The following is a 21,086-nucleotide window of genomic DNA, read 5'->3' on the forward strand; positions in this document are numbered from 1 at the left end:
ACTGTTGTGGAGGCGGATACGATAGGGTCTTTTAAGACACAAAATAATCTGCAGGTTCTGGGATCAAAGCAACAATCACAACACGCTGGAGGAACTCAGCATGTCGGGTAGCAGCCTTGGAAAAGAACAGAGAACGTTTCGGTCAGGAACCCTTCGTCAGGATTGAGGAGGTCCGGGACAGAGGCCCTATAAAGAAGGTGGGGGGAGGGTGGGAAGGAGAAGATTGGTAGGTGCCAGGTGAAAAAAACAGTAAGGGGGAAGATAAAGGGGTGGGGGAGGTGAAGCATGGAGGGAATAGGCAGGAAAGGTGAAGAAGGAATAGGGGAAAGCACAATTGGTAGCGGAAGGAGGCGGAACCTTGAGGGAGGTAGTCGACAGCTGGGGGAGTGGGCAGCGTGAAACAGGGATGGGGGAAGTGAGGCGAAGCGTATTCCGGGATGTTGGAGAATTCAATGTTCATACCAAGGGGCTGGAGACTACCCAGTCGGTATATGAGATGTTGTTCCAACAGCCTGCGTTTAGCCTTATCATGGCAGTAAAGGAGGTCATGTATGGACATAGCCGAAGGGGAATGTGAAGCAGAGTAGGTGACAACCGGGACCTTTTAAGGTCTTTTAAGAGACTGCTGGATAGATACATGGAGCTGAGAAAAATAGAGAGCTATGTATAATCCTAGGTAATTTCTGAAGTAAGGACATGTTGGGCACAACTTTGTCGGCTGAAGGGCCAGTCTTGTGCTGGAGGCTTTTTTTGCCTCTATGTTTATATGAACCGGAACAATCAAAATTGAAGTACGAAGTCCACTATTTTTGAGTCCTGGGTCAAAGCGAAACATAATAGCATGACTGAGAGCGATGTTTCACTACCAGATGAACTCAACGCTGTCTCTGCCTGCTATGAGAGAGAGAATATAACTAAAACTGTGAAGATACCTGCTGCATACGATGACCCTTTGATCTCTATATCGGAGTCCGCTGTTAAACTGTCTTGAAAGAGGGTGAACCCTCGCAAGGCGGGTGGATCCGTTGCAGTGCATACTAAGGCTCTGAAAACCTTTACCAACCAACTGACAGGAGTATTAAAGAACATTTTTAACCTCTGTCTGCCACAGGCGGAAGATCCCACTTGCTTCAAAAAGACAATTCTAACAGTGCCAAAGAAGAATAATGTGAGCTACACTGATGATTATCGCCCAGTAGCCCTCACATCTATAGTGATGAAAATGCTTTCAGATGTTGGTCATGACTGGACTGAACTCCTGCCTCAGCAGAGACCTGGACCCATTGCAATTTGACTATCGGCACAATAGGTCAATCGCAGATGCAATCTCAATGGCTCTTCACACGGCCTTAGACCACCTGGGCAATACAAATATATATGTCTCGAAGCTGTTAATCAACTACAACTCTGCATTTAATACCAAATTTCCCACAATCCTGATTAGAAGTTACAAAACCTGGGCCTTTATAAGTCCTTCTGCAATTGGATCTCCGACCTCCTAACCGTAAGAGCAAAATCTGTGCGGATTGCTGATAGCATCTCCCCCTCGCTGACGATCAATATTTGTGCACCTCAGGAGTGTGTGCTTAGCCCACTGTTCCACTCTGTCTACATCCAAGACTGCGGGAAAAGGCGTAGCTCTAATATCATCCATAAATCTGCTGATGATATAACCATAGCTGGTGGAATCTCAGATGGAAATGAGCAGGTGTACGGGAGCCAGATATGCCAACTGGTGGAGTGGTTTCGCGGCAACAACCTTGCAGTCAACGTCAGTAAGGCGGAAGAGATGATTGAGACCTTCAGAAAGAGTAAAATTAAGGAACATATGCCAATCCTCATGGAGGGATAAGAATTGGAGAAAGTTAGCAGTTTAAAGTTACTGGGTGTCATGTTCTCTGTGCACCTATCCTTGTCACAACATATTGCTAGAAAAAAACTAAATTCATGAGGAGTTTGATGAGGTTTGTTATGTCAACAAGTAGACTCAAAAACTTCTATAGATATACCATAGAGAGCATTCCAACAGGCTGCATCTCTGCCTGGTATGCGGTGGGGCGACTGCACAGGACCAAAAGAAGCTGCAGAGGATTGCAAATTTAGTCGGCTCCATCTTGCGTACTAGTTTACACATTACACTGGCCATCTTCAAGGAGCGGTCTCTCAGAAAGGCAACTTCCATTATTAACTTCCACCAGCGCTGAAGGCATGCCTTTTTCCCACTGTTACCATCAGGTAGGGGATACAGAAGCCTGAAGGCACACACTCAGCGGTTCAAGAACAGCTTCTTCCCCTCTGCCATCTGATTGCTAAATGGAAATTGAACCCGCGACACTACCTCACTGATTAAATGAATAGTATTTCTGTGTTTGGCACAATTTTTAAACTATCCAATATATATATGCTGGAGTTGATTTATTCATTTATGATGATGGTGATAATGATGATGGTGAAGATGATTATTATGATTATTATCATAATTAATGATAATGATGAAAATAATAATAATATTTTCATTATTTTTGTTCTTCTGTATTACCAATTGCATTGACCTCCTGCTCCCAAGTTAATAAATTTCACAACACATGCCGACGATAATAAAACCAATTCTGATTCTGATTCTCATAATATCCACAATCAAGGTAAGGGAGAATATTGGATCTTCACCTAATGCAATTGTAGATTTAAATAATATCGGAAGATCAACCAACATCTGCAACATTTTGCTGCCCTGGTTCGAAGTAGAAACGATCACCTTTATTCTGAAAACTCTTTTACCTATTAAGTTGAGCGAAAAGAGTTTGTCCTTTCCCTCTCGATCGCGTCTCATGACAATCGCCAGCGTTGCCTCAAACTGCTGATTGCAACTTTGTGACTTTATTCACACATCTCTGCCAAAGGTAAGTAGCCACGACATCTGAATCATCATCAAAAGGGATATTGTAATAGTATGTATCTGTTGCTCAAATTAGAGGTAATCCGTAAGCGCCATGCTGCTGGCCTGGCATGAGTTTTGTCACGAGGTTCGGATATGGCCCCAGAGCGGACTGAGAGACACTGAAGCAGGTCGATAGTTCACAGATTTTAATACGAAGAGTGTTAAAGTGAAATGAAAATAAACGCTCAACCAAACGGGATTGTTAGCTAAAACACTTAAATGGAAAACGAAGCCTACTCTGCTGCTGAAAGGAACAATTAAATATTAAACGAATGCTGCTAGTCTTTGGAGTCAGTTCACTCGACCGTCTAAGTTCTCAGGCAAGGTCGAATGCAAACAGGAAACGAAGCATTTCTGTGCTGTGTCCAAGTCTCGACAAATAATACGAAGGAATGAATGGAATTAAATACTATTACAATGAAATAATAATTAGCTGCAACGTGCATATTCACGAGGGAAATTGCCATATCCACTGCGCTGCCGAATCGGTGGTTGTGACAAGTTTAGGCCAAAATATGAACACAATAACATGAATGAGAATCACATTATACATAAAATAATATTTATTTTATTTGTTTCAAACTTTCACGGAACAATGTAAAATGTAACTGCAACTGGCACCAACCACAGCAAAATAAAGAACGATAAAGCCATAAAACCATTCTTCTGAGCATCCTGGGATATATTTAAGAACCATACGGGATACCATGAAGGCTCAAGAAGTAAAATACTGATTTTAACTTAATTCCATCAGATTTCTTTCGGGTCAGCTGAATAAACATGATTTCTTGCATGTTATAGGGCAAGAGAGAAAGCAAATGTCTCAAAATAACTCAACCTTTCTGCTATTGGTAATACAGCGTGAGAAACCAAAAAACGTGACGATCTACATGTCCATCTTCCTGGAGAGATGAAAGGATAGTTTATTCGCAATATTTCCACTCTCTTTAAGACTCGCATTAGAAGAAGGGATGGTGAAGTTCAGAATAATTTACCTGAGAAAGGAAACAAAGTTGATAGATTAAGCTGGTTAAGTGAAGACTAAATTAAATACAAATAGAGTTGGAGATATTATAGAAACATAGAAACATAGAAAATGGGTGCAGGAGTAGGCCATTCGGCCCTTCGAGACTGCACCGCCATTTATTATGATCATGGCTGATCATCCAACTCAGAAATCCGCCCCAGCCTTCCCTCCATACTCATAACATAACTTCACATTTATCCACATTAAATTGCATCTGCCATGAGTTTGCCCACTCACCCAACCTATCCAAGTCACCCTGCATCCTCTTAGCATCCTCCTCACTGCTAACACTGCCACCCAGCTTCGTGTCATCCGCAAACTTGGAGATGCTGCATTTATTTCCCTCATCCAAGTCATTAATATATATTGTAAACAACTGGGGTCCCAGCACTGAGCCTTGCGGTACCCCACTAGTCACCGCCTGCCATTCTGAATAGGTCCCGTTTATTCCCACTCTTTGCTTCCTGTCTGCTAACCAATTCTCTACCCACACCAATACCTTATCCCCAGTACAGTGTGCTTTAAGTTTGCACACTAATCTCCTGTGTGGGACCTTGTCAAAAGCCTTTTGAAAATCCAAATATACCACATCCACTGGTTCTCCCCTATCCACTCTACTAGTTACATCCTCAAACAATTCTATGAGATTCGTCAGACATGATTTTCCTTTCACAAATCCATGCTGCCTTTGTCGGATCATTTCACCGCTTTCCAAATGTGCTGTTATCACATCCTTGATAACTGACTCCAGCAGTTTCCCCACCACCGACGTTAGGCTAACCGGTCTATAATTCCCCGGTTTCTCTCTCCCTCCTTTTTTAAAAAGTGGGGTTACATTAGCCACCCTCCAATCCTCAGGAACTAGTCCAGAATCTAACGAGTTTTGAAAAATTATCACTAATGCATCCACTATTTCTTGGGCTAGTAGTAAAGGTGCTGAGGAAGAGGATTTCTTGGAATGTATGCGGGATGGTTTTTTGAACTAACATGTCGAGGAACCGACTAGAGAGCAGGCTATTCTGGACTGGGTTTTGAGCAATGAGGAAGGGTTAATTAGCGATCTTGTCTTGAGAGGCCCCTTGGGTAAGAGTGACAATAATATGGTGGAATTCTTCATTAATATGGAGAGTGACATAGTTAATTCAGAAACAGAGGTTCTGAACTTAAAGAGGGGTAACTTTGAAGGTATGAGACGTGAATTAGCTAAGATAGACTGGCAAATGACACTTAAAGGATTGACGGTGGATATGCAATGGCAAGCATTTAAAGGTTGCATGGATGAACTACAACAATTGTTCATCCCAGTTTGGCAAAAGAATAAATCAAGGAAGGTAGTGCACCCGTGGCTGACAAGAGAAATTAGGAATAGTATCAATTCCAAAGAAGTAGCATACAAATTAGCCAGAGAAAGTGGCTCACCTGAGGACTGACAGAAATTCAGAGTTCAGCAGAGGAGGACAAAGGGCTTCATTAGGAAGGGGAAAAAAGATTATGAGAGAAAACTGGCGGGGAACATAAAAACGGTAAAAGCTTTTATAGATATGTAAAAAGGAAAAGACTGGTAAAGACAAATGTCTTCTACTATTTCTTGGGCGGATGGTAGTTTGCCTCCCTGGTGCCTGTCTTTTTTTATTTCCGTGACAAAATTCGCAGGCACAGGGCAATTTCACTGAAAGTATTCGGCTCCACAACCTGAACAGACAGTAATGCGTCATGATTAGATATCAACCCAGTATAGAGTATATTTCAGGACAAATCTATGAAATATTATCCTGGATTTAATTATTTGCATTCAAAATTTAGGAAAAAAAATTACACAATACTTTTTGCAGTGAAGGAAAGTCCTCCATGAACTGAGCAACTCCGTGAAACCTAATTTCAACTGATTTCAATTAATATAAATTACAGCTGACGGGACACAAATAGTGAACAAATACAAATAAAATCCTTTCTTACTAACTTCATGGTGAAGATGTAAATTATGTGAACGAGCTGTCGACGCCTCTTGGGACTGAAATGGCTGGAAGTTTCAATGCACTACGGGGTAATTTATAATTGCTGGGAACTACGTTCCCAGTACTTGTATTTTTAAGAATCAAAATATACACACAAATTTGAATGCGTCAAAAGCAGAAGACGATCAGTGTTTTGTTACCCAGAACTTTGTTTCGTGCGCATATGAAGGAGCTGAAATTACCTTCATTTTCTAGGTCATCATGGGCAACTCTGAGCATCAGAGGATCGGTCGCTACGTCGGGTATTGGGATCGTAGCATCAGGAGAATCAATAGTTCTGTACTCAACGCCATCATATATGTTGGGAACCAGATCTAGGAGAAGCATGAATCAAATCGATATTCCTGAAAATAGATATTGTACACCGCGCCCTGCTGGATGAAAGATATTCGTTTTGTTCCACGTGAGATCGTCATTCTGATGAAGGACCGATCTTTATCAGTGTGTTGGCTTTGAACAAGTTATCGTGCACCAAAACTGCTCTCTAATTATCGCAAAACGAAATGAACAAAGAATAACAGTTAATTCAATTACTCGGCTGTCTGCAGGCGAGATTTTTTGGCACACACATGAAATAACGAAAATCCCTCAAAGAAGTTTGACATTTCTTATCACTTAATGTCATAATGCCTGTAAAACTTGCTTGGTCGGGTTATGATCGCCGTTATTAGAACGGATAAATAAAGAAAAATAAATAACATCATAAAGAAACAAACACCAACCTTCAACGCTCGAGTTTCCTTCAGTACATCCTGGTTTCATTTCGGTGCTGTTAAAAGCATCACAGGTGTAATATTCGATTTGATTGATCGAATCAATGGAACCAGCGACTAGAAGTAAACGAAAGAGATAATGATGGAGCGATTTATTTCATCTACAGGACGGAATTCATATATCCTTCATCATCTCAGTAAGAGTAGTGTGGGCACTTCGTGTGAGGCTAGTCTGATCGCAGTCAGAAAAGTGAGAATCAAGGCTGGTGCAAATACTGCAGAGTATATGCGCTGGGTGAACGAGAGCAGGAAAGGAATGTCTGTAATATGATGAGGAACGAGAGATAGCAATGACACAAACTGATAGAGTATGATAAATATTTTTTAAAGATGGATGAGGGCACGACTGCTATCAACATCAGTTCTCCTCTGCAGCTCAATCGGCGACTGTTTTTTCCTCCAACATTCCAGTTCACTGTGATTTCAAGAATCTCCAGCAGAGAACACAGAGTATTTTAGCACATCACAGAAGTTTTGTCCCAACATTCCTTCCCGTATCGCCCTCCACTGTACTTGCATCTATGTTTCATATGAGTCTCTTTAACGGATCTAGTGTATCTGCTGCTACAACTACCCCTAGCAGAACGTTTCACGAACCGACAGCCATCTGTGTATCAAAATACCTTTGACATCCGTCTCATCATTCCTCCAGACTCTAACAATTATGCACACGAGAAAGTCTGCAGATGCTAGAAATCCTAAACAACACATACAAACTGCAGGAAAAATTCATCAGGTCTGACATCATTTAAGTTGCAAACGAAGATCTTTCTTCAGCTCTCAGAAGAAAGGGGAAGATACCAGAGTTGTAATGTGAAGGGAGCTGGAGGAGGCTAGAGGCGGGGTGATTACTGAAGCCAGGTGAATTCGAAAGGTCAAGTGCTGGAGAAAAGCGGATTCTGATAGGAAAGGAGCGTGGATCACGGGAGAAAGAAGGAGTAAGAGTTAAAAGGAGCCGGGGCAGATGAGAAAGGTAAAATGTCAGAGTTGGGTACAGAGGAAGTTTGTGGGGAGAGAACATCTGTTCATCAAAATGAAATAACGAAATTCATACCCAGACAGAAAATAAGGCGCTTCTCCTACCTCGGGTAGTCCCTTTTTCTTAATTATTATTTTCGAAAAATATGTTAACGTTGCCGTTTATTCTGTCAGACAAATACAAAGTCTGTACTCTGAGAATTTCACTTTTGATGGTCCTTCCAATTAACAAGAAAGCCTTTCCGATAAAAAACCTATTCCAATTCACACTTTCCAAATTCTTTCTTACAGCATTAAATCTAGTATTTCCCCAATTTAGAAATGCAACCCTATGATCACATCTATCTTTCTCAGCAATTGTCTTGAAACTAATGGAAGTCTTGAAACTAATGGAATTATGATCACCAGATGCAAAATTTTCCACGACACAAACTCTTGTCACCTGTCCTGTCTCATCGCTAATAGGAGATCTAGTATTTCGCTCTATCTAATTCGGAAGTCACCTGCCTATATTTGACAAACTATTCCATCAGGCTATGTTCCAGTACGAGGATTCCAATGAATATGTGTGAATTTTAAAGTACCAACTATCATTGCCATATGCTCTTGCATATATATATATATATATATATATATATATATATATATATATCTCTCTCTCTCTCTCTCTCTCTCTCTCTCTCTCTCTCTCTCTCTCTCTCTCTCTCTCTCTCTCTCTCTCTCTCTCTCTCTCTCTCTCTCTCTCTCTCTCTCTCTCTCTCTCTCTCTCTCTCTCTCTCTCTCTCTCTCTCTCTCTCTCTCTCTCTCTCTCTCTCTCTCTCTCTCTCTCTCTCTCTCTCTCTCTCTCTCTCTCTCTCTCTCTCTCTCTCTCTCTCTGACTGAATGTTGGGTGGTCTGTGTTAAGAAACATATTACAGACGCTGTCCTTCTCTTCTTCCGTATTTCGACTCATATAGCCCCAGCAGACGAGCTCACCAGTCTTTCCTACTGAACTCTGCTGTGACATTTTCTCATAAGTGATGTCACCACAGCCCATTTAATCACTGTTGTACCATCAAGTCTAAGGCAATGAAATCCTGGGGTACTGAGTGACGACCCTATCAATGCTGCAACCAAGTTTCACTAATGACAATAATGTCATTGCCCCATGTGCTGATCCGTACCCTAAACTCATCAGCGTTTCCTTACATACTTCCTTCATTGAAAAATACGCAACTCAGTACATGGTCAGTCTCTCGATTCTTGACGTTGTATGTCGCTCAACAACTTCGTTCCCCACAACCATTCCACGATCTGTTCTTATGCCCCAGCTCGCATCCGCCTATAAGTGTAATTTAAACCACAACCCCACCAACACCTCACCACTTTTCAGCACTGTCAAACCGTTCCTTCAGTATAATCTTCATAGCACTTCTAAGATCACAACCCTGGAATTTTTGTCCTTTCACTCATTCCCTAATTCGGTAAGCACTCTTTGTAGGACCTGATCACCCTTTCTTACAAACCGACGTTGATCATGACCTTTTGCTGCTCACCCTCCCACTCCACACTTAATAATTATTTGGAGTTAATCAGAGAATTTCGTGACCCTGCCACCTGGGAAATAATAATATCGTTCACGTAGCCAGAAACATCTGTCTGATTACTTAACCAAATGAATCGTCCAGCTGTGCAGGACGCCTCTCCTCCTCCCTTTCTTTCTGAGCCACAGGGCCAAACTCACTGCCAGAGAACTGACCAGTATGCCTTTCCCTTGAAAAGTCATTCCTGCCAAATAGTGTGCAAAGCAGTACCACTGTTGTTGAGGAGAGCAGCCGGAGGTACTCTGCATTGGCTAATCTTCCCATTCTCCTTCTGAAGGTCAGCCAGTTACCTGTGTCCTGCCCCTTAGGTGTAACTACCTACATGTAAGTCCCGCCAGTCAGCCTCTCAACCTCCCTAATAATCGGGAACTCATCCATTTCCAGTTCCAGTTCCTTTGCACGGTCTGTAGGAAACTGCAGCTTGATGCATTCTTGCAAGTGCAGTCGCCACGGACACTAAAGGTCACTTTGCCTTGCCTTATCCCGCAAGAGCAACATTGTACGAACTTACCTAGTCTCCACAGTGCTCTAGTTGTGAAAGAAGAAAGAAAGGAAGTTATTTTTTTTTAAACGTAGAGACTTCGCTTCTGTCCACCATAAACTCCATAAGCCAAAGTCTGAATTTTCCTCTGGCCAACAGAAATCTTTTTGTCAGACATTTAATTTCTATATTTCTCTGATTCTTTTCGCTTCAACTTTGAAGTACGTTTTGTTATCTTTAAGTGGTATTTCTGGATTTCTGTGCCGGTATGGGTGGAGAGCGGTGTTGACCTCCTGAAAAGTAAATGAAAGAAGCAAGACGTACCTGAATCTTGTGCATATTTCAAGTTTTTGATGCGGGGAGTATCCTCAATTTCTTCATAAATTGCTTGGTAAAAGATATCAGGTGAAGCTCTGCCTCTAAACACTGCGTCTGTTGAAGTGACAGTTCGGAAAACCATGTTCATTTACAAGATACAAATTGAAGAGTTAACTCTCGGTATTAAAATTAATAATGGAAAAACAATCATATATGTCTGTTGATGAACGAGAACTTTGAAAATTCTGTCATCATCATTCATATATCCTGTACATTTGGGCGAATTACAGTAACAGTAGAAAGACTGAATGCCGGCTGTCTCTAGATATATAAAACATATTTGCCAATAGTTGTTCCACCGTTTGGTAAACAACATTCCAAATGATGAGACGATTATTATTACTACACAGGTGTGGGTACCATCCGTATTGTACCGGGTAATAACACGACCGCCTGTAAAAAATCAGCATACAGTACTCTTAACAAAATTTGAAATATTATTCCGAAAAATAAGGAAGTTTAAAGCTTGAATCTTACCTCTTCTCCGCTTTATCACCATCGTTGCGACTAACTCGCCCACGACAACGATTCCAAACGTCACGCAGACAGCAAACAAGATGGAGGAGAACTTGTTTTCCAATACTTAAACACAAATTCAGTAGATACATTAAAACAGATATTATAACTTTAAGGTTTAGACATTCACAAAGAGAAATGCTTATTTTTAATTATTTAAGTTAGTCTGCATAATGCAAAATTACTCGAAGAATAAGATTTATGCAAAGACGTCTGATATGTCGTGTAAAAAAACGGAACTGATAGCTACGGGTTATGATGTTGGGAAAAAAAAAGTAAGCTTGTAAAAAGACACTATGGAACAAAAGCCGATAAACATTAGACAATACGTCATCCGTGGTGAAAATGGCAAAGGAAAATGAAGCAAATGCTACGACGAGAGAATTATGGAGATTGAAAAAAATAGAATCAATTGGTGGGTGTCTCTCAGGTGGAAGTCAATAGCTCTGAAAATATATTGTGAGTCGAACAGGATAACCTGTTTAAATGACAGAATAATCTGTTCAAAACATGACGGCCATGAGAAGTTACATAATAGGTAATGGGTTATTGTCAAAGGTCACAGAGCTGTGGCTGAAATTTCTGTTGCGAAGAGAAACAACACGTACACACGGAGTCCGGAGGACATCTTGAATAAATAAAGGGTCAAGTTGTTTCAGCAAGAATGGTATTTGTCCTGGCAAACATGTCCACTGCTCGAAGGTTGATCGTGGTTTCCATTATTCATACCGACTCCAAATCCTTTCAACCACAAACATCCATTTTCACAACTCGGGATGTTCGGATATTATAGAGATCAAACTAATGGGATTACAGCATTGAAGCCGCAGTACAAAGCAGGCGCTGCAGGGCATTTGTTTCCTCATCATATTGAAAAATACAATGATTCTGGATCAATACTCCAATGTCAAAATTATCTTTCAAACTCATCAACATTCTTTCCAGACGAAATTAAACCTCGGCCTGTCAGGAAAAACGCTGTTTAATCAAAATGTTCGTCAAGCATCCTTAGCATCCCTGTGCTTTCCTGAATTTTTAACTCTTCCTTGTGCACACATACATTTGGAAATATCCTTGCGACCGGCAAGTTTTCCAAGCAGGTTGAATGACTTGCATGATCACAATCGACCTCCTTGATAATGTACCAGCCAGTTATACGTACAAATATGTGGGGGGTCTTCAGTTTTCAGGGCAATAGGGATCAGGGAATAGCATTCAAACTTAGCTTTGTAAGTATTTAATTCCTAGATTTTTTTCATTGTCCCCCTTGACCACTGCACTGCAGTTATGAGATCCAAGGTGCCTTTGTGAAACGATGACATTGCTCTCCGTACTGCACTGTGATAAATGCAGAAGATACCGGCAAGCTGTAGATTTACCTCCAATGACGCTGTATAACAACAGTGCAAAACAGTACAGTACTTCATACAGAATATGCATCCCAACGAGCCAGACTCACAGCGCACTTTCCATGAAGGTCCACACAGACCATTTCACAAGCACTGGAAAGATATACGGAGTCTGTTCAATTCTTCCGGCTCGAGAACAAATTGACTAAATGTGAACATTCTGGGATTCGAATTGGAACTTATTTATTGTTGTCACGTGTATCGAAATACAGTAAAAAGTGTGTCTTACATACTGGTCATGCAGCTAACATCATAATATGGTGATGCAGAAGATAAAACAATAACAGAAGGCATAAAATATGCAGCAGCTGAAGAGAAAATGCAGTACAGGTATACAATAAAGAGCAAGATCATAAAGTAAATTGGAGTCAATACTTTTGTACTAGGCATCTATTTACTAGGTTTATATAAGGGTACTAACAACTATTTTTGATCCTGCTTTCAAGCTTTTGCAAATTCTGTGTCATGGAAAGAACCGATGGAAAAAATCATGGGGTGGTTGGGAGCTTTGATTATACCGCATGCTTTACGGCAGCAGCGAGAAGGTAAGTCAGAGTCTATAGAAGGGATGCAGTTTTCCCTGATCTGTTAAACATTTGTAGTTGCTCTATGCCATGGTAGAGGACTCATAGCAATCCCTTATGCATCCAAACAGGATACTTCCTACGGCGCTTCCTTAATAATTGGTGAGGGCCGATTGGACTGTTCAAATGCCTTTAACTTTCTGATGAAATAGAGAGGTTGTTGAGCTTTCTGAGCCGTCCTCTCTGCATGGTTAGAGCACGATACACTAATGGAAAAGTTCACAACAAATGATATGAATTAATTGTCACTATTCACACAATGATCATTTATCATTTACCAAATCTGCAGTGGAAATTCTTCAAAGTTTCAATAAGAACACTTGTTCAAGGCACTTTGTGGCTGCTCAATACTGAGGCAATTATCCTAATGTCCACATAAGTTAATCTCACCGAGATATTTGACAGGTGTTGGATATATTATTTTTAAGAATTTTACAACATCTTGATACAAACACTTGATTGGACAACAAGGATTTGGGCAAATTGTTAAACGCTCAGTTAACGGCTCAATTCCGTTGGGATGGACAAATAGTAACAGAGGAAAATCAGTGCTGCTGTTAAACTATTTTCGAGATCGAATACAGGAGAAATGCCATAATATCAAATACCTGAACCCGTCGAACCAGTGAGAGGAGCGGAATCTGTTGTGAAGAGAATTATTGGATAAATGTTAATAACTTCATTTTTTTTTTGGTTTTATTTTTCAGTTGTTTATGATTCCGACATTTACAAATCATTTGAAGAAAACATGGAATTTGTCCAAGGACGCCTACCTGAACAAACAATAAAGACATCTTCCTTATGATCACAGTCATGTTGACCGAGTGGAGAGGAAGAACAACTGGACAGAAAAGCTTCACTTCCTTTGCATTTCACTTCATCCAGCCAAATATCACCGATGTCCTGGACATTTTTATCCGACACGAGAGTCCAAAGGGCTGAGCCACAGCCCAGCTGCCTGCACGCTACATTGGCATCGGCTATATCCCAGGAATCATCGCATATCGTGCCCCAAGTCTTATTGGATTCTATCTCCAACCTTCCGGAGCAATTGGTGTTGTCGCCAGAAAGACGCAAGGGTAGTTCTAGCGCTGAAAAAAAAACACTTACTTTTCTTTAATCATACCTATGCAACTCAATTTCAACTGATAAACTGATATTGTAACTAGTAGCATTAAATACCTGCTTGAGATACATAGGGTGTTTCACAGATCTTTTCACTGGACCTCTCCGGTATTTTCGCTTCTGATGACAAGAGAAAAATGTTTTCTATTTATTTTTAACAACTACGTATACAATGCAAATCGCCAGATAATGAGTTCCATCTGTTACCTTTACATTTAACACCTGCATCTTCGTTATGTTGACAGTCGTGTTTCCCCCAAGGGTCTGCATGACACTGCCAAAGAGTCGACTCATACGAGAGACATCCTATTTCGTCCAGCCAGATTGGATCAGATCCTTCTAGATACTTCTTAGAGTCATACTCAATAGATTCCATGGACCCGCAGTTCATTTGCTTACAGATCACGTTCGCATCCGTATCATCCAGTTTCTCGGAACAAACTGTTCCCCACCTCCCATTGTACCGCACTTCCACTCTCCCTTCACAGCTGTGATTTCCATTCACCAGGCGCATTTCTTTGTGTTCTGAGAACAAAGCAGTTAATTCAAAGGTCCGAACAATGCTTTCATACCACAGACAACTTATCTTGTTTTCGGCCAACAAAAAAAAGACACGTGATACATATTTGTAGTACCTCAAAAATCTGAAAGCGCACGGAACACTCGGAAGGGAGAGTAATGTGTGGACGGATAAGGAAATCAGGGAACAACAAAGAGCTCTATTTTAAATAATTACGGAATGTGGAGGAACAGAAACGTGGGACTGTTAGTGAAATTTTATTGCACTTCACCGGTTTTGCGAAGGATCCAGCATTGAATCTGAGGATGGTTTGGGTGAAAATGAGGAACAGGTGTTAGTTCTTTTTTCTGCTCTGAACACGATGTCGAGAATGAGCAGAGCTGCAAGAAATAAATAATAGGAAATAAACGGAAAAGGTCCCTGCAAATTTTCATAAGTAATGAGCCACGCTTCAGTCTTTCGAAAGAAATGCTCACTCAGTGTCCAATCTGCAGAAAACGCCTATTAGATTATCACAAGATCACAAGACAAAGGTGCAGAGGTAGGCCATTCGGTCCATCGAGTCTGCTCCGCAGCTCCCCCATGAGCTAAACTATTCACCCATCTAGTTCCACTTCCGGCTTTTTCCACATATCCCTTGATACCCTGACTAATTAGATACCTGCCAATCTCCTCCTTAAACACCTTGAATGATCGGGCCTCCACAGCCATATGTGGGAACGATTTCCACAAATCCACGACCCTCTGGCTAAAAAAAAAAAAAAAATCTCCTCATCTCTGTTTTAACTGGGTACCCTCTAATTCAAAGACTATGGCCTCTTGTCCTGGACTCACCCACCGAAGGAAACAACCTTTCCACATCTACTCAGTCCAACCCTTTCAACATTCGAAACGTTTCTATGAGATCCCCGTTCATTCTTCTATACTCTAATGAATACAATCCAAGACGCTCTCTGATGCAAGTGCTTGAGAAGCGACTCTGTTGTCTTCGCTCTATCTTAGCCTTCGCCATTGACGCAAAGTTTCCCTTGCACTCCATCGATTCTTACATCTTGCAGGTGTTATTGGCGTTGTTAACAATTTGTCTCCCTTACACAGCTTAATCGCTCTGATCAACACCTGCGTTCAAGTGAGTAGTGTAGATGAGCTCTGGTCCCCTAATAATCAACAACGCTGTTCCGCACCTACTTATTTATTTTATATCTTCACGCCCCTTACTGTAACAATCAAATTTCACAGAAGCTTGAGAAACAATTAGGTTCCATGTAATCTTCCAGAATCAATATTGTATTATCCAGAGCGAGGTATTTCAATGTTTGCGTATTTCCAATATGCCACAGAATCTTTTTTTTTCTACTTGTTACTGTTTTCACTTTCCCCCCCCCCCCCCGCCCCCCGGGATTAATACCGCCGCTGTCTGTAAAGTGCTTATGCGTCCCCACGTGACGTACTGCTTTGCTCTGGGTGCTCGGGATTCCAAGAGGTAAGGGTTAGCAAGACAATTGTTTGTTTATCTCTTTGGGTCGGGGATGTTCGATACAGTTTTCTATCTCATAGTAAAACAAATAGAGTTTTCTGGCCAACAGTGCATAACAGAAAAAAATTGCGATGAGCAAGACATCTGGCAAAAGAACAAGGCGTAATCTGAATCCGTTACCTTCAATGCTACATTAATTGACACGTTTGCTGCAATTAGTGGTGTTAACATTGTGTTACACATTCACCTCTCTATCTTATACGCTGCTCTGATTATATGGCTTTTCGCTTTCACACTCTTTTTGAAAGTAATTGGGTACAACATGTTAATTGTCTTCGTCTCAAAAAGCAGAGCGAAAACATTACACAGATTAGCCAGTATTGTTAGTGTAATGGTGTTGGGTGCGTGGCATGCGCTGCCAGTGACGGTGATGAAAATAGGTACATGGAGCCTCGAGAAATTGAAGGTTATGCAGTAGGGAAATTGTAGGCAGTTTCTAGACTAGTTTATATGATAGGCACAGCATTGTGGGCCGAGGGGTCTGTTATATGCTGTAGATTTCTATGTTTATATTTCAATAACCCTGTTGTGTGCCGTAAATCGTTCCCCAAATCCCCAAAGTGAAGACTGAAATAACACGTTGCAGAAAATGAGCAGAATGCACATAGCTTACCAGAACATTCCACTGTCACATCTTCCTTATGGCTGCAGTCATGTTGGCCCCACGGGGCTGATGGACATTTCCAGAGATACTTTTCTTTACCAGTGCATCTCATTTCATCCAACCAAATTTCTCCAGTGCTTCGTACACAGGGACCATGATTTTTTCCCGCCAAAGCGTAACCACAACCTAGTTGCCTGCATACCACGTTAGCGTCAACTAGATCCCAGGAGTCATCGCAAACTGTTCCCCAGGATCCATGGTAATAAATCTCCAGTCTTCCAGCACACCCATCTTCACTGCCGAATAGCCTTAACTGCAAGTGGTCTGTTGAAAAGAAACATACGAGTTTACCCATTCCATTAAAAATTGATTCCATCACCTCGTTCGCATTTCTGAAACTTCATCTGAAAACAAACATTGAAAAATAATTGTGCAATGATGTCACGAATATTTGTAGCTGAAAGTGCTGAAGTATAAACTCAAAAGCGAAAAGACTGTCACAATTCAGTAAGATACCCAGGCGGGTTTGAGCTTTCCACGGAGCTGAGCATTCATCACTGGTTTATAACTGAACCAGGTCGCTGCGCCCAACATTCGTACCCGACATAGAAACTTGGGCATTGAATATCCCAGGTAGGGTTTTTCTTTGGACGAGGGACGGTATGAGGAACCATACATCAATCATGGTGGCAGACATTGGCTACATTACTCTACGGGGTTGGCATTTATTTTAATCGGACATTTTCACTGTGTGGATCATGGCCAACACCAGAGTGGTGATCCGTAGTTTGAAGATGTCGTCCTCTCCCAAGGCGGCGGAAAGAGCATTGGGCCACATCGTTGGGAAGTGAGCATCTTACCACTATACCTCGTGCCCAGTATCTCCGGCTTTCTAATCACAATGGCGAATAAGGGATGATCTAATCAGTCTCATTTTACCAGAAATTGATAAGGAACTGATGTTCATGCACTCGTGTCTGACTACATATGATGTCTTCAGTGGAACTATTTCATGATTTTCATTGTCGTCTATTTTTTCGGCGAAGATATATGACTGTTTCTTTCATCGTACAAATTAAGGTATTTATACTATTGAATAATGAATACTGAATAATGAATAATGTCTTTGCCAATGAAATTAATTCACATTGAAAAACAGTGCAAAGACCATCATGGATATTGAGCGTTAGAAAATATACGTAGGATAGTCATCAGACAAAGCAGGTGTTATATTTCTGGAGAAAAGGACTGGGAAACGATTGATGCTCTTTCATGAATAAAGACATTGCTTACTATTTTTTCTGCCTCTTACTCTGATAATATTTCTTTTTTTGCTGCAGGAACTGCGGTTAAGCACAAGGTGCCTCCAAACGACGAGTGCACACAATTGCGGTCACGTTCTGAGGAAGTGTCTGTCTTTCCAGCTAATTACATCCATACCTCGCTAATATGAAGCTTAAAGTATTGTGCAGAATTAATCTTTATGACAAATGTGCTAGGATATGTTTAAAGTGTAAATGTTATCTGCTACTCCTTCGGTTGCCGTTTTGCTGAGAGCCCAGACTAGAACATGTCAATTTTTCACAATAAGTTTAATGTTGTTGTTGTTGGTGGTGTTTTATACCCAATCAAGTGAAGATGGCGGCACTACACAGTACGCAGCGGCCACTCCGGAATGAATATCTGTTATTTGTCCAGTAGGATTCCGTTCACAATCCTGATTCGATGGATAACGGACATGTAAAGCACGGAGGAACATCTTGTGAACGGACATGGACAAACCCAAAACCCAGCTTGAAAAACAAAACGGTGTTACAAATTGTGTCATCGGAAACTAATAAGACATCATTCCTGGGAGAGGAAGGAACTTTCTTAAGAAGATGTATGAAGTCGTGTGGTGAAAACCGAAAGCCCAAAACACAACAGCAAAGGCAGCAAAATCATTCACAGAGGACACTAGCGAGCTGCTGTTGGCGACTTGTGCTCCAGTGTGGGTGAAGGAGCTTAAGGAGAGTAAAAAGGGCATCTTCAAGTAAAAAATGTTTGCTATTCAGCTCTACAGGCTATTTATGTGTGTGTGTGTGTGTGTGTGTGTGTGTGTGTGTGTGTGTGTGTGTGTGTGTATTATATAGCAATACAATTCAATTGGCTTTATCGATGAAAACTGTAATCCACTGTCCTATCTCCTTCCAATCATCATCGCGTGACTGGAAAATCACATTACATGAAATATTTGATGCTGGAACTCACACAGTATCTGTGCAACATAAATATGGAAAAAAAAAACTGAACTCCGTGCCGTCAATATGCATATGCCTGGATGAGCAAATTGCAATATGAATGATTGCATGTTAAAGCAGCAGTGCATAAAAGTCAAACCAATAAAAAATATGTTCTCTGAGAATTTCGCTCATGCATCTAATGGCAATTATCGGATAAACACTGAAAATTCTTGATCATCCACATGATTTAAAGTGAAATAAGGCCAGACATCAGCTCTCGTTGCTCTTTCGTTAGTCAAACCTGCACCTACAGCATGAAACTGAACTATCAGAAAGTTTTACTGGATACGCCGTAAACTGCATTCTCCGCATACGTCAACGCGATGAAAATTCCGTCCACCTCAATCTGAAGGAAATACTCTTATTTCCGGTAATTTCTCCAGCAGCCGCCTTCTATTCTCTCTTTCAACTTTTCCCGTTCACGTTCCCCTCTCATAACTTCTCATTACCTGGTCATCATCACATCTGATGCCCCCTCTACTTTCATTGTTTCCATCGCCAGCTGTCATAAACCAGATTCATAGCGGATTCATTCATCTCAACCCCTTATATCTTTCACCTAACACCTGAATCTCTTACATCATTTACCAACACACACACACACACACCACACACACACCACACAATACTTCCTTTCCGGTACTGGCGAAGCTCTTTCTGCGCAGCTTCAACGTTGATTCCCTGATTTTCTGTGTGCCTTCAGCATGTAATGCAGGAGGTGAGATGAGTTAAACAAAACATGATGCTATCAAAGGAATGAACTCACGAACGCAACAGTGGTGGGAATTGGAGAGCGCGTGTTAGAAGATGCAGCTGGAGACACCAACCAAGGTTTGTCCGGCCTATAAGAGAAATGCTCCGGGATATAATGCTTTTCTTTGATGAATATACAAAATAGATGTATCTTCTTCTCATTCAATTTACTGTTGTAGCCGCTGTAGACAAGTACACATCTATTTACTAAGGTAATTAACACATATCTATTCACTGCACACAATTGAAGACAGATAGTTTCACAGCCAAACTAGTGCGGTTTTTCGACACATTGGTACCAATAATGTGCTGCCACCTACTGATATTTTTGTGCATAGACTGCTGTTAAATGCTGCAACAAGAATCACTTAAACAAAACTATATTTCCACCGTACGGGAATATTTGGTAAATGCAGAAGACATGGCCCATCATTCTCATTGAAAGACCTCAAACTGGGAGTTCAACCTGAGAGTCCCAGGTATATGGAACTAAAGCTTCAACCTCGTAATTGTACAGCATGCAAAATAGGCATTCATCCTCCCAGGTCGGTGGTCACCAAAATGAATTAATTTCTGTTATTTACAAGTGCATACACAGTAGTTTTAGCCGTTTGCAATCCACAGAAATCTGAATGCGATTCCTGATTAAATTGAAGCGAACGGATAAATGGGCAGCTCCTCCCATATTGACGCTCTGCAAGACACTCCGGTTTGGCATACAGTCCAATAGCGAATGATTCTGCGAAATCGTGTTCATAGCATTACAGCTGGTGCGTCACAGATCCATTGACCCAGATTAAATGCCGATTCTCTGGGCGAATCTTGCGTATTCTGCCCGGAAACAGGCTGCTTTCCTCTGTATTTAGATTTTCCTCCATATCCCAAGGTACGCTGGTAAACTAAGGGACTACTGCAAATTCACTCTGATATTCAAATATATTTAGTCTCTGTGGAACGGGGCTTCGGGTGGCGTTGTATGTGTGTGTCTGTGGTGGGGAGGGTGGTTGGGGGTCATTGTACTATAAAACGGAGATCCTTCAATTAGGACGTTTGCTCCGATGTGGCTATAAATCTATCTGTATGCCTTATTGTCTCTGAATTTCTCGATGCATTATTAATGACCACACCAGTTCACAAATTCCCATTGGCAACTGTTTGACAATATTCACCTGAACATAGGACACCAACGCCCAAGATGTCAGAAGAAGGCCTGTTCAACACCGAGATGTTGCAATTTCGGAGATGTGACTCGTTTCCTTCGCATTGAACTTTGGTCACCAACACGGGCCGTGCAGTTTCTCTGTACCTTGAGGAGTTGTAGGCGGATTTGGCGAAGCCGCAATGCAATTGACTACAGACAACGTTTGCGTCATTGAGGTTCCAATCTTTATCCTGCAATCTATACCAGGTGCCATTATCATAAACCTCCACTCGGCCGTCGCATCGGCTTCCCCCATCGCTCAGTCTCAAAGACCAAATGTCAGCTACGATACCGAAGAAGATAGATAAAAGAGTTAATATCAAGGAAAAGTATCCACAATATTTATTTTTTCAGATATTGCTGCAGAGTTTGTTTTATACAC

General features: G+C 41.3%; 1 protein-coding gene across 1 annotated transcript; it reads right to left on the bottom strand.

Moving 5' to 3' along the window:
• Nucleotides 1–13,856: 13,856 nt before the first annotated feature.
• Nucleotides 13,857–20,724, bottom strand: LOC134351219 (deleted in malignant brain tumors 1 protein-like). The gene is made up of 4 exons (XM_063057326.1): nucleotides 20,673–20,724; nucleotides 16,478–16,792; nucleotides 14,015–14,332; nucleotides 13,857–13,927 (listed from the first exon to the last, which is right to left on the bottom strand). The coding sequence occupies exons 2-4, from the start codon at nucleotides 16,578–16,580 to the stop codon at nucleotides 13,857–13,859; spliced, it is 492 nt and encodes a 163-aa protein (XP_062913396.1). The 5' UTR covers nucleotides 16,581–16,792; nucleotides 20,673–20,724.
• Nucleotides 20,725–21,086: the final 362 nt, after the last annotated feature.

This window comes from Mobula hypostoma, chromosome 8, assembly GCF_963921235.1.
Source record: "Mobula hypostoma chromosome 8, sMobHyp1.1, whole genome shotgun sequence".
In the NCBI taxonomy this organism is placed as follows: domain Eukaryota; kingdom Metazoa; phylum Chordata; class Chondrichthyes; order Myliobatiformes; family Myliobatidae; genus Mobula; species Mobula hypostoma.